This window comes from Tiliqua scincoides, chromosome 5 (genome assembly GCF_035046505.1).
Source record: "Tiliqua scincoides isolate rTilSci1 chromosome 5, rTilSci1.hap2, whole genome shotgun sequence".
NCBI classification, from domain to species: Eukaryota; Metazoa; Chordata; class Lepidosauria; order Squamata; family Scincidae; genus Tiliqua; species Tiliqua scincoides.
Window position 1 is genome coordinate 35,479,806 of NC_089825.1, and position 14,302 is coordinate 35,494,107.

Genomic DNA, 14,302 nt, shown 5'->3' on the forward strand with positions numbered 1-14,302 from the left:
TAAAGAGCATCTCTCTATCCACTTTATCCTTCCCATGCATAAATAAGATTTATTTAGACTGCAATTCTAGGCACACTTTCTTCTTACTTCTGAGTACTCATACATAGGATTGTGCTGAACGTACATGCGTGTGTGTGTGTCTGTGTGTGTGTCTGTGTGTATGCACATGGGTTTGCAAATCTGTACCAAGGTTTCTTTTCTTTTCTCACACCTGCTTTCATGTGCATCATCAAGATTTTTTATCTTTTTAAACTTAATGTTTTTCTAAAGTAGCTTGCAATGGAGTGTTTTAGAGCAGCTGTTCAGGAAAGGAAGAAAAAGACCCACAATGTGTCTCCAGATCAGGGGTAATGAATTGCAGACAAGATAGTGATGCATAGGCAAAATAATAAGTTCAAAACAATCTGATGGCAAATAGTTGGTGGACTACAGGTATTAAATTATCTATCATATTCCAGGATGTTACTTTAATTAAATGCACATCTGAAACATCCATTTATCTGTTCTGTGATGTTTCTTCATGACTCAAAGTTCATCTTGAAATTTGGGAAAGACAGGAAGATGCAATCAGTTCTGGCTGAAATATTCTCTAATATGCAGTGGCGTCACTAGAGTGGTGCTGGCTGCACCAGGGGATGTGCACAGGGTTTTGACACCACTACTGGCCAAAATTTTTTAAATCTTGGTATTTTCGAATAATACCATCATGTTATATGTCAGTTGTAATTTCATGCTGAATGCAATGAAACAAACCATGTTGAAATATATTCTATCAAAAATTACAGTCAAAATCAGCAGGGGTGGGGCAGTGATGAGGTGTCGCCCTTCCCATTACGTGGGAGAAGGTCCATCACAGGGCTAATGCCCTGGCCTCCCACATCAGGTGACACAAACCCTAGTGTCACCCAAACTGCTAATATATACTGTGCAAACAATATTGGGCAGTTCCTCTTGGGAGAGCAACATGTAATATTCTCTAATTTTTATTTAAACGTTTTCCTTTTAGCCATTAAAAAAAATTGTGAATATTTAATTTCCCAGGTGTACTGTGATGTGGAACCAAAACGTCAAGCATTGGCCCAAGCAAATACTGAACTTGCAGCAGCTACTGAAAAGCTGGAAGCCATCAGGAAAAAACTTGGTGTAAGTAACTGCCCAAGGCAAATGTAACTGGCTTGCATTCTTCTTTGTGGTAAGGTGCAGAGGCTGTCTGCAAAGATAAGGGATTTTATTGCTTTGTAGCTCTGCCAGGGTATGAAGCCATTATTTTGCTGTCAAAGATAAAATATGGTTGTATTAGACATTATTACATCTTTTCCTATAAACAGGCTGACGTTATCATGCATTTTTATGTTTGGTAAGCTGGTACCTTAACAAGAACTGACAGAATTTCTCCCAAAGCCATTTTGGGACATTATTGCATTATTACATACTTGTATTTAAATAACAATTACAGTTACTGCCCATCTTTTGCAAATATACATAGTATAAATCTGGTTCTCTGTTGGACTAAGTCTAAGTAAAGTTCTTTGTAGGAGATGATTTCATATGCTTGCAAGATAAATGTATGCTATTTCAATTAGTATCTCTTTCAGGATATAATTAAAGATTTCAGTTAGCTTCAGATTTAACTATACCGTCTAGTCTTCGTTGCTGTAATTTAAATTATTTACCACTGTTCATAATGAGACTCAATGCTGTGCCATGTGTGGTGGTTACTTTTCCACTAAATAGCAAGCTTTAGCTGCACTTTGATCCATGCTTTCATAAGAACATAAGAAGAGCCTTGCTGGATCAGGCCAAAGGCCCATCTAGAATTTTTTCCCCCAGTTTTCTTGCTCCAGGGCAACCCAAGGCAGTTTATAAAAAGTAAGATGAAGTAAATATAAAACAAAATTAAAAGCAGCATTAAGAAATCCAAAAGTCACAATTGATTAAGAACATAGGAAGTGCCCCACTGAATGAGGTCAAAGGCCCATCTAGTCCAGCTTTCTGTACCTCAAAGTGTCTCACCAGATTCTTCAGAGAGCACAAGACAAAAAGAGACCTGCATCCTATTGCCATTCCCTTGTATCTGGCATTCAGATATAGCCTACTTCTAGAACCAGGAGGTATACCCATCATGACTTGTAACCTGTGATGGAGTTTTCCTCCATAAAATTGTCCAGTTCCCTTTCTAGGGAATCTAGGCCAGATGCCATCACCACATCCTGTGGTAACAAGTTGGCTACATGTCATAATACACCCCTTAGCATTATTTATTCTTCTTTACCATTTATTGGCCTGCTGTGAACTCTTTCTATTGTTCTATGTGCTAACACTTTGAAAAATAGAGTCACAAGTTGTTGTGCCCCGTTGCATGGATTTCCAATGGAATCTGGTCCTATGAACCAGTGCTTTTCTATGGGGAAAGTATTGTACTAATTTTTCATACTGAAGTTTTTTTTTCTAGCTGGTAATTTTCTGTAATGATTAATAAATGTTGCAGCTATTACTTGGTAATCAATAATACATCATCAGTTTGGATGGCACTTTGCTAACAACCCTTCATTTTTAATGCCTGCTAAAATATATTTCAAAATGACAAATTAAATCCTTGTCAACTGCAAACAACAGCAAAATGGATGTTGTTGAAACAATTTAAAAATAATTCAAAAAAAAACCTCCATGAAAATGTTTCACATTGAAAAGGTATTGTCCCAAATTCTTAGGCAATTTATGGGACGCTTTGAAGATCTTTAAAATGTGAACTTTGCTTCTATGTTTGTAGTATAGAAATATGTGGCAGCTATGTCCCATTCAGGGGCATTGACTATACCTCATCAATAATGGATTCAATGACCTGGATATTTATGAACCAGAGTGCCAAGTGGTTGTCCAATGAGCATCATATTTGCACTTTGGAGGCTCTGCACTGCTGCAATTAAAAAAAAAAATTATTAAAAGTTGGACCTCTGAATATAAAATGGCATATAATGTATAACAATGAATATAAAATAAAATATAATGTATAAAACATACTTTCCTGTATACGATGTGGAAAGGTTTAAACAGAAAACAAGGCTGCCATTTTTATGTGGTTGCCACATCGCAATCTGTGTGTTTTCTAAGCTAACTTTGTTCTGGAATTGACTGTAAAACCACAGTTCTGTAGAAGTATATCTTTTTTGCATGGGCTTAACCATTTATCAGCTCAACGAATTAGGTTTAGCAGTTGGTGATTCATTTGACTAAAGCGCACAGTGACACTGCTAAAAATGCTCTCTCCATGATGCAAGCATAGCATTTTGTGGACCATGTAGCTTATTCCATGTCATCCTATACCAAACTCTTGTACACCCAATTACAGAAAGAGCATCTAGATAATGAATTAATCAAGAGTTGCTGCTGACCCACAGAACCCAAGTGCAACTACCAACCATGTATTATGTCTGACTTGGTACATCATAATCCCATCTGTCACTGTAGTAGTAGGCAGGCAACAAAAACAGGAGATGTGTCAAGCCCAGCCTATACCCTTTGAGGGATGGATCTGTAGCTAAGAGATAGAGCACGCTTCTTGCATGCATCGTAGGTCTTGGGTTCAGTTCTCAGTATCTCCAGATGCCTGGGAAAGACTGTCTCTGAAACCCTGAACCACTGCCAGGGTGTAGGCTACACTGAGCTAAATGGGTCAAAGGTCTGGCTGCCCAATTTTAAGGGGCAGCCCAATCCTGAGCTGCCTGGGGAGCCCCTGCTCAGCGGCACCACGAGGGCTGCCGCCGAATCCAGTCCCTCCCGTGCTACCGCAGGAGGCACCTCAGGAGTAGGGCATGTTCGTCCCCTTCCCCCGGGTAAGGGAGGCAGCCCTGCAATGGGGTTACTCTCTTTAGCGGCGCGCAAAGGGTGCCACTAAAGTAAAGGTGCTCGTGTAAGGCATGCAGCCTCTTGAGCGCCTAGGATCCTGCGGAGCAGAGCTCCATGGATTCTCCTCCTGCCCGCCCCCGGGCACACCTTTGGCATGCCCCCCCACGTCACGCCGGCCTCCCCGCCCCCTCCCCGTATCACACTGCCCTCTCCGCCCCTCAGAACGCCCCCGTCCCCGCCCCATTCCCCATTCCACAGCCCGGCGGTCACAGGCACCACCGAGCTACAGAACACGGGTGCCCACTGGGTGGTGGCTCAGCACCGGCCAGAGCTGAGCCACCTCCGGTGGGAGCCTGGCGGTGAGCCCCGCAAACATGCCTTATGGCACGTTTGCGACTGTGGTCTGCACTGCGGAGGCGCAGCGCGGACCACAGGATTGGGCTCTGAGTCAATATAATGTACCTTCTTGTACCTATGGAACTGGTGGGCAATGTTCAGCCTTGTGATTTACAAGTTCTTAAAAGAAACACTCATAACAACTAAGTAGAATGAAGAAAGAATTTTAGTCTGTGGTTCTCTTCTTGTAGCTAGAATTCAGATAATGAATTTTCATGAAAATATAAGCTCCTTCCTTCTTGATAGCCCTACCTTTTTCTTTTTTTCTCCAGAAAACAGCTTGCTAGCCCTTTATGTGTTTTCTGGCACTAGTAATCTACTTCACTCAGGTTGGAAAAAGGTGGTTCCATGTTAACCTTCTTGCTGCTCACTGCATTCAGGACTTGTTCATAGTCCATTAAACATGATGGGATCACAGTTAATGTTTCACATTGCTCAAGTCTCCATTTAAAAGCTCTCAAAAGAGCTGGTGGCATTTTGCCATGCAGAATGGGTCATCCTTAAAATCATTACCATGAATGCCTCCATAAACAAACTTGGATCAGCTATTTCATTACCCAGTAGAATTTTAGGCATGCTTGCAAATCTGGTTAACCAGGCATTCCAGCTGTTTCACTTCTCTCCAGTTCTATAATGCTGTCGTTTAAATATTTTCTGTAGCTTCCTGAATTAGCTTTTGGTTGTCACATTCATAGATCTAAATGTATTATAAGAAATTATGGCTAGATTTTTCGATTGATAAAGTAGCAAAATACAGTATATATTTGACCCTTTTAAAATACTTGGAAGAGTTTGTTATTTAACATCTTTGAATATAACTGGAATCCAGTGGCGTAGCTAGGTCATTTTAGCTAGGTCATTTGATGCCTGGGGCCCATAAATTTTTGTCATGCCCACATGACTTGATTGATTGATTAAATACATTTTATACCACCTTTCTTCTAAGGCAGTGGTTCTCACACATTTAGCACTGACACCCACTTTTTAGAATGAAAATCTGTCAGGACCCACCGGAAGTGATGTCATGACCAGAAGTGGCATCATCAAGCAGGAATATTTTTAACAAGCCTAGGCTGCAATCCTGCCCACACTTACTCAGGAGCAAGTCCCATTGACTATCATCGTTAAAAGAATATACGTAGTAGCCTGTTAAAAGTACAGGTCTGTAACATTTCCCCAAATGCAGTCACATACCATGGTAGCATCAAGTCTAATATAGTAAAAATAAAATATTGAAATGAATGGGGACCCACATGAAATTGGCTCATGACCCACCTAGTGTGTCCCGACCCACAGTTTGAGAAGCGCTACTCGAAAGTGCTCAGGGTGGTGTGCATGGTTCCTCCCCTTATTTTGTCCTCCCAACAACCCTGTGAGGTAGGTAAGACTGAGAGATAGTAATAGTCATGAAATGAAATGTATAATAATAATGATCAGAAAATAAATGCAGTGAATATTTTTCCACAAGCAATTCTGCATCAAATGGTATATAACATGATGGTATTATTCCTAAAAGCCACAATTTCCACAACTTTGGTCACTAGGGTGTCACTCCCCCCCAACCCGAGGATATCTCATTGTTTCGTTGAGGCAGTGGTTCTCATACTTTTTGAACGGGACCCACTTTTTAGAATGACAATTTGTCCGGGACCTACCAGAAGTGATGTCATGGCTGGAAGTGGCATCCTCAAGCAAATTAAAATAAATAAGTATAAATAATTAAATTAAAGAAATAATGGGAAGCCAGTCCTATTCCACCAAGTGAATTGTCTCTGTAGCCTGCCTGCAATAACAACCCCCATAAATAAATCAGTGAGATTTTCAGCCCTTTCCAGTGCCTACCTTATCAGCTCAAGCCTCTGTTTTATTCTTCCTTGGGGCGGGGAGGGGGGGGTGCTGCCTTTGCAGCATTTGTTGAGCTCCACTTTCATCAGATCAGAATCATGCTGCTAGCCTTGCATTCCCCTGTGCTCAACTTGACCAGGAACCAATGCATGTTTGCTTACTCGCAAGTAAACGTGACTGTGTGGCTTAGTTTCGCTTTCCGTAGGGCTCAATATATTCGTCAGCTTGGAAGGTGGGACCTCCTTCTCGGGTGTTTTTAGGGGGCTGCATTCATTGGATCAGCACCATTCTGGTGTCATTGGATGCCTCTTGGCCTTCCCTTTCTGAAGGACTAAGGCAAATTTGCCTACTCACAAGTAAACACACAATATGCCCAGATTCACTTTCCCTAGGGCTCCATGCATTTTTTGCTTTCTGGTTTTTCAGCCATAACATTTGATAAAAAGGAGATAATCCACTCCAGTTTTTTTCATTGCATTCTGCTGGAAATTTTGCATCTAACGGTATATAGCATGATGGGGTTATTCCTAATCACCGAAATGTTAGCAATTTTGATCACTTGTGGTGTCACCCCCCCCCCAAGGCTGGTACCTACGGTGGACCGCACCCCCCCACCCCTCACTAGCAATGCCACTGCTGGAATCCATGTGTATATATCTTATAGATGACTGGGAAGGTCTGCTGTTACAGACCTTGGCAAATAAACTCTGAACTCCTTAGTTCCTTTCACTCACTTTTGTGGGTTTCAGGAGTTAGGAGAGTGATGTATGATTAGCAAGGCAAGTAGGTGGCACGAAAGCTCAAGAGTAGTGAGACAAATATTGCAGGAAGTTTGATGACACTTGCAGCTTATAATAGTGGCAAGCTCTCCAATGATTGCTGTAATGAATGTAAGCATGAAATGAAAGTTGGACAGAAGTTCCAATCAAAACCCAAATTTTTCTCCCTACAGGAACTGGATCTCAATCTATGCAAACTTACAACATCATTTGAAAAAGCAACAGCAGAGAAAGTTCGGTGTCAAGAAGATGTATGTCGAACTAACAAAACTATTGAGTTGGCTAACAGGCTTGTTAAAGGGCTCGAGGCAAGTGAAGTTTTTATTAATGTAATACCACTTACAAAGTTACAGAAAACCAGATATGGTTTAGTATAAATAAGTACACATGGGTTGTATCCTCACAGCGCAATCCTATGCATGTTTACTCAGATGTCCCCTTGTATTTAATTAAATTCACTCCCATAGTGTGTGCATAGGATTGTAGCTTAAGTTTAGTTATTCATTACTGAAATCCTATACACACTTATCTGGAACTTACTTCTGAATAGGCATGCATATTCGTTATATATAACAATAACGTAATTAACTAAGATCCTATTTGGTGACATTAAAGGAAAATGGGCGTGTTAATTAAAAATTCACAGTGTTTCCTAGTGATCCTTAAGAAATTAGTTGCTTTCCTTAGGATATGTCAAGTTGCATGTAGTAGTGAGACTTGTTGGCTAGAACATTCAAAATCAGAGGACATTTAGAGCCCAATCCTATGCCTGTCTGCTCAGAAGTGAGTTCCATTATAGTCAATATAATGACTGGGAGCTTACTCCCAGGAAAGTGTGGATAGGATTGCAGCCTTACTGAGCAATTTATAGCCCAGTCCTAACATGCACTGGCACAGCCACGCCACACAACCTGCGCTGTATCCAGTACAGGTTAGGAGGTGGCTGGCGGTCTCTTTACAGTAAGGGGATGTATTTCACCTTGTTGTTGGCAACCTTCAGTCTCGAAAGACTATGGTATCGCGCTCTGAATGGTGGTTCTGGAACAGCGTCTAGTGTGACTGAAAAGGCTGATTCGGGAGTGACAATCCCTTCCACACCGGGAGCAAGTGCAATCTGTCCCTGGGCTGTCTCCCTGGCTATGGGCCTTCCTTCTTTGCCTCTTTGCCTCAGACTGTTGGCCAAGTGTCTCTTCAAACTGGGAAAGGCCATGCTGCACAGCCTGCCTCCAAGCGGGCCGCTCAGAGGCCAGGGTTTCCCACCTGTTGAGGTCCACTCCTAAGGCCTTCAGATCCCTCTTGCAGATGTCCTTGTATCGCAGCTGTGGTCTACCTATAGGGCGCTTTCCTTGCACAAGTTTTCCATAGAGGAGATCCTTTGGGATCTGGCCATCATCCATTCTCACGACATGACCGAGCCAATGCAGGCGTCTCTCTTTCAGCAGTGCATACATGCTAGGGATTCCAGCTCGTTCCAGGTAAGGATTTCGCCTTACCGCAGGTAAAACCCCAGTCATCCCTATGGGAGTTTTTGGATCCACGGCAGATAAATAGCTGGCACAAATCCAGGAAGCCTGGTATAATGCCAGCAGGCTGGGAGGGAGGTTAAGATATGGCAGAGGCCTGCTTCGCCAATCCTGCCCCCTTCCAGGCCTGATCTGCCCCCTGTTTTGCCCTCCCCTGTTCAAAATTGCTCCCTCCCAACCTCCAAAACACCCTCCTTTCACCCTCCCCCCACCCCTTTGCTGGTCGGCCCTGCTCCTGAATACAGTACCAGCAGGTTGGTGCAGGTCATTGGGCCAGGACTACCAGCTCATGAGCAGTCACGAACATGATTTATGGCACATTTCCAACATTCTGAGCCAGCGCAGGTGCAGCTGTGCAAGCTCAACCAGCAGTTAGGATTTCACTGTTAGTGGAATACAGCTTATATAGCACACCTTTTATCTATGTGAATAAAAGGTTTAGATGTTTACTTTTTATATGGAAGCTGAAATTTCATGGAAAGGGCCTTGCTCATTTCTGAGAGGTCTGAGTCTACACTGGTCCCTATGATTATGGGCATGGATGCATTGGAAATTAATTTTTAAAAAATGATTTGGCATTACAGTTGAGTCACCATATATTGTTCCTTGTTTCACACCAGGAACACTTAAGAAGCGCATGTTGTTCATTTGTTTTTACATGTAACCCAGAGGTGTTTTTCCAAATCGTACCTAAGAGATCCACCTGTGATCATTGCGATGAATAAATCTCACCTACAGTGTGTTTTGGACTTCGTCAACTGCTGAAAACAAAATAATTGATTCTTCATTTCTGTAGGGAGGACAATGAGTACAACCTTGTCAGACTGAGCAACTTTCAAATAAGTAAAACTTGGAATTACAGTAGCAGGAGATCATGGGGATTCCTTGCCTAAGTGGACAGTACAGTCCTAGACATCATAGTGTGCTTGCTTCTGTTGTATCATATGCTCTACATTTTGTTCATGAGTTGGATGTCCCCAGAAAAAGTCTCTAAAATTTAAGTCACTAGCTCTGCATATAGCAGTGTATACTTTCTGACAATACAGTCAGCCTCTGGTTAATGAGTGCTGAGGCTCAATAATCCTCAGGTCAGGACAAAATCATATTGTATCCACCCACAATGCACTTAACCTTTGGATAAGTGGGCTACACTAGTTGCATTGTTTCTGCCTTGCATTCATAACAACCATTAATCTTCTAATAACGATAGCATGCATATCTAATTACCAAAAAAAAAAAAAATTATGCAAAATTCCGTTTCCTAATTATTTTTGTCTTTATAAAAGTGTCTTCATATCAGAATAGGCAATTATTTAATGGTCAGCTTCTACATAGCAAAACATTAAAATATAGTTATTCAAATTGCATTAGATAAATAATGCTATTTGAACACAGTGGCACTAAGCCAATGCTAATGGAGTACACTTAAGCCCCACAGAAGTCAGTGAGATTCAAAGCACAATCCTAACTTGTGCTGGAAAAGGCAGGCAGGTTGGCCTGCACTGTATCCAGTGCAAGTTTCAGGGTGGCTGAGGCCTGGCCTGAGGCAAGGGGAAAATATTACCCCGGGGGGGTAGCCGCAGTGGCCCCAATAGGTCTACTTGGATCTGCACCATCTGAAAAGGTATTGCAGATCCTAGAACGGAGCAGCCTGGAGCCACTCCACACCACCCAAGAATGGGCCTAGGATCCAGCATAAGTGTAGGGTCCTGGCCCTGCTTCCTGCTCCCTGCCCACCCACAGGCCCACCTGCCTCCCATCTTTCCCCCCACCCCAGAACTCCCCTTACTCGGTTGCCGTAGAGACTGGATCTGGCCTCTGCGGGCCGAAGCATGTCCCTGCACCAGCACAGCTGACTCACACAGAGGTGCAAACATGCTTTGCAGCATGTTTGTGATCTTCCCAGGCCGGTGCAAGAGACTTGCGCCAGCCAAGCACATCTTTTGGATTGCACTCAGTGAAACATAAGAAGAGCCCTGCTAGATCAGGCCAAGGACCCATCTACTCCAGCTTCCTGATCTCACAGTGGCACAACAGATACCTCAAGGAGCATTCAAGACAACATAATACCTGTATCTTGTTTCCACTCCCTTGCAACTGATGTTCAGAGATAGGCTACCATTAAAGCCCAGAGGTTACATATAGTCACCAAAGCTTGTAGCCTGTGTAAGCGTGTTTGTTTCTGGTGAGTTAAGATAGGATTACATCCCAAGTCTTACTGAACACAATGGGTTTATTTCTGAGTCAAGAAAATAACGCTGTTTTCAATCACCTCTAGTGATGGAATTTCTCTCTATAAATCTGCCCAATCCCCTTTTTAAGGCATATAGGTCAGGTGCCATCCCAGCATCCTGTGGCAAGGAATTCTACAGATTAATTACTTGCTGAGTAAGAAAATATTTCCTTTCGTCTGTTCTGACTCTCCTGCCAGTCAATTTAGTGGATGTCCATCCCATGCATAATTTTATATATCTCATAGCCCAGTCCTATTGGACTGCCCTACTGGTGGAACTAGCACACAGAATGACTTACAGCAGTTTCAAAGCTCACTCTGGCAGAATTTCCCTTATTCAACCCATGCATAATTTTATGTCTCAATCATGCCCCCCATTAGGCACCTTCTTTCTAGACTGAAGAGCCCCAAATACTGTAGCCTTTCCTTGTAAGGAAGGTGGCATGCCTAAGGTTGCCTGATAAGTACATGGCAAAGGCCAGATTTGAACCAGGAAAAATTCTTAGCCAGTATGAGTTCTAGAGCCAGGGATCAAGACTCTGTTTCAAAGGCTTACAACTCAGTTGCAATTAACTACAAGTATACCCTGGTATCCATGGATTCAGTATCTGCCTCAGAATCTATCAAATCCAGAAAGAGAAGCATCACAATGCATTCTGGAGGGACATTGAGTGAAAGGAGGATTCTTGGCCCAATCAGGAAGAGACTGCCTGCAGCCCTAAAAATGCAGTTCTTATGCTGCGCTACAGTAAACAGAACTTTTTAGCATTTTCCTTCACTTTCCCTACTTTTTTAAAGGGAGTCCCTGGTATCTGCTGATCCATGGTGTCTTTAGGGTGGTGGTGTCCAGAGCAGAATGCCCATGGATACTGGGGCACACCTGTACTTTTTTTCCTTGTGGAAGGAAGGAATTTAACATTTAACTTCAGCCTGGAAACCAAATGGCTGAAGTTCTTCTAGCCCAATTCTGTTCATGTATATTCAGAAATAAGTTTCATCAAGTTCAATGGGCCCCACTCCTACATAAATGTTCCCTAGTCCTATTGAAGCCAATGGAACTAATTTCAAAATAATAGTATTTATCGGTGCAGTATAGGTATTCTACCTTCAAACCATTTCTTCCAGAATGGAGGAGAAAGATTAATGGAAAAGGAGCATTCGATTGCATCATTAGCAGTCTACAGTTTACCTGCACATAATAAGTTTTAGCAAGTGAAAAAATGAACACAAATTCCACATCCTGCACTGGGTCCTACAATGCATCTTGAATGCTCCTTCGCTTGCAGTTCTCCAGATCTCAGTTTTTACTGTCTACTTCAACTAACAAGAAAATTATGATCATCAGGTGTGTTTTTTCCTTAGGAGTGCTGCTGGATAAGCTAAGAAAGGAATTAAAAATATAACAATTAATTGAGAGCATCAACTCCTTTCCTCTGAGAATAAATTCTTTTTGACTTGAACAGGAGACAGTTAACTTCTGAAAAGCATCAAGACTGATGATTTTGTCTATATAGCATTGACCTGGAAGCTCAACCATTCACACTAATAAATCAGGCAATTTATATTTAATCATTAACTAACTCCCGAGCTGAACAGCTGTTCAAAATTAGAAATGGGTCACCACGGCCAGGATGATATTACAGGCAATCTATAATGTATTAGAATAAAATTATAGTGATTTTTAACTGTCTGGAAATTTATTACACTACATGTTCCAACTCTTAAACCCTTGTTAGCCAATGTCACTTGTGATTTATGATGCTTGGGTGGTACAGTAAAATTACTGAAGATTTAAATAGATCATCATTCTATGTTTAGTAAATCTTCAGATTTCAAAGCTAGTTTGGAGAATGAGGTGGGTGCACTTTATTGTTTATGACTTACCAGCCAATGACAACAAGAAGAGAGAATGGATAAATCAAAAGCCCCTCTTGCAAATTAATGGGTTGTTATTATCGTTCACTTTGGTTGGTGAGTTTAGAACGAGTCTAATACTGTATGTTCTGCAAACATAATTGGATAGCTGGAATGCTAGCAAGAAGTAATGTTGAATTACAAAGGTAATAACTGGTACTTCTAAACAAAACCCCATTCTTTTCTCATCTCTTTACTGGACATCTTTATGCTTAGTCAAGTGTGGTTCCATTTAATATGTCAGTTTTTGAGATTTTAGAATCATCCTGTAGAGAACCAGTGGATATTTTGTAGATATACTGTCAGACCTGTATCAGGGAGACCTGGTTCCAAAAACCCACTCTTGAAGTGGTTCAGCTGACCATGATGAGCCAGTTGCTACTGGTTGAATCTGCTTTCATGTAAAAATGTAATAAGTAACATTGTGAGGTCACAACTGTGTAGCAACATATAACCATGAGCAATGCCTGAGTCACAGAGTAAAATTATGTTTGGAAGATGATATAGTATTTAAATCCCTGCACCATTCATTTGAGTATTTCTTCCTGTTAAAGTAATGCTAATTTTCATTATTTTAAATTGAAAGAATCTCTGCTTACGTCTTCTGGAGCCAATTCCACTTATCGTTAAAGCTTTATAGAGAAGGCAACCCAATCCTAATGGGGCTGCTCATTCAGCGGTACAGCAGCCACTACTGTGGGGCCAGGGAGGCAGCAGAGGTCTCCTCAAGATCATTTGTTCCATTACCACATGTCACGCCCTGGCAGCCACTATGGGTCTGTTTGGATCTGGACCAGCTCTGTTGCCCCAGAATGCCTCCCCACCACTTGATGAGGAAGTTCACTGTCCATGATGGCCTCCCCACCAGTGCCTCTGTCATTCTAGTCACTGCAAAGTGCCTTATGGCATGTTTTTGAGAGTTGTCTCCTGGGCAGCGGCAGGAGACCATTACTGGCCCATATTCTCCCATACATGCATGCATGATCAGGACAACTGGTGGTCATGGCAGGTGTAGATCCCATGATGCCCAACTGACAGTTACACGTAACACATTAGCAAAAGCACCTATTCATTTCTGGTAAGTAGCAGAACATTGGTGGAGATCCATCCTGCTGCCTCTGCATTCTCAGCCTGAATGGCCATTATTATTATGCTATTGTACAAATTGATGGTAAGGCCATGTCTGAAGTATGTCCAGTTCTGGAACCCACATCTCAAAAAGGATATAGTGGAACTGGAAAAGGTGCAGAAGAGAGCGACTTAAATGATTAATGGACTTTATAAGGAAAGGTGTCATATTTGGGACATACAGGAAGCTTAACTAGCTGGGCCTTGGCCTGGTGCAGCAGGGCTTTTCTTATGTTAACACTGCAGCTGTGTCTGGGTCTCTTAGGCCCTATTGCTGAGTAATGTGATAGGGCCTATACGTTTGCATGGAAGCCATCCAGTTGCATTTGAGATCTAAACAAAGCATGAGCCCTTGGGAGGGGAGGTACTTAAAATTCAACAATCGTATCCCTTTTCATCCATATTGTTGACTCTAGTTTTATTTTTGGTGCTGTGATAGATACCTTACCAGGAAGTTGGAATGTTGCTTGATTCACTCCCTACCTTTCCTGGTCGTCAGAAGAGGTTACATGTATGGATGAGATGAGGAAATATGCTATAGTGTTCAATAATGTTTAAGTACCTAGAGAAGTCTTGGAATGCCAAACAATTTTGATCTGTTTGGACATACAGTGAGCCATCAGCATCCACCAGGGTTC

The 14,302-nt window shown here is 42.0% G+C and overlaps 1 protein-coding gene across 1 annotated transcript in view; it reads left to right on the forward strand.

The window, feature by feature from the left end:
- The window catches only part of DNAH11 (dynein axonemal heavy chain 11), a 189,915-nt gene that overhangs the window by 132,032 nt on the left and 43,581 nt on the right, over positions 1-14,302 (forward strand). Inside the window, exons 61-62 of the mRNA XM_066631428.1 lie at positions 1,042-1,143; positions 7,040-7,174. Of these exons, the coding sequence (XP_066487525.1) occupies positions 1,042-1,143; positions 7,040-7,174 (237 nt within the window). The remainder of the gene's footprint in view (positions 1-1,041; positions 1,144-7,039; positions 7,175-14,302) is intronic.